The sequence below is a fragment of the Cryptosporidium andersoni genome (assembly GCF_001865355.1).
Source record: "Cryptosporidium andersoni isolate 30847 chromosome Unknown contig_11, whole genome shotgun sequence".
In the NCBI taxonomy this organism is placed as follows: domain Eukaryota; phylum Apicomplexa; class Conoidasida; order Eucoccidiorida; family Cryptosporidiidae; genus Cryptosporidium; species Cryptosporidium andersoni.
The window spans coordinates 37,921-38,294 of NW_027122890.1; the positions used below are offsets into that span (position 1 = coordinate 37,921).

At 27.0% G+C, this 374-nt stretch overlaps 1 protein-coding gene across 1 annotated transcript in view; it reads left to right on the forward strand.

Annotated features, from left to right (window-relative positions):
- The window catches only part of cand_019300 (protein phosphatase inhibitor), a gene marked incomplete at both ends in the record, with an annotated part of 465 nt that extends 217 nt beyond the window's left edge, over positions 1-248 (forward strand). Inside the window, one exon of the mRNA XM_067212161.1 lies at positions 1-248. This exon is cut by the window's left edge and continues 217 nt beyond it. Coding sequence (XP_067067110.1) covers positions 1-248 — 248 coding nt within the window.
- Positions 249-374: the final 126 nt, after the last annotated feature.

Sequence of the window (374 nt, forward strand, 5' to 3'; positions counted from 1 at the left end):
ATAGGGAGATAGATACTAATGAAAGTTTGACATCTTTTAATAATTTACAAAATAAAACAAAGAAATCAAACAAAAGTGGATCTCGAGTATGCTGGGATGAGAGTGCAGTTGATAATGAATTTATGAATAAAAGGAAATCCAAAAGATGTTGTATATATCATAAACCAAAGCAATTTGGAGAATCATCCTCAGAAGATGATTCTGAAAGTGAAGAAATATGTAGCTATAACAATAGAAAAAAATTATAGATAAGTATAGCAAAGTAAATGGTGATTAGAGTCTTTTTACATTAACAATCTTCTATTGTGACTTTTACTTTATGATTAACAACTGAACTAAAGTTACAAGTGTAGTAATTTACTTGTTAAAGTATA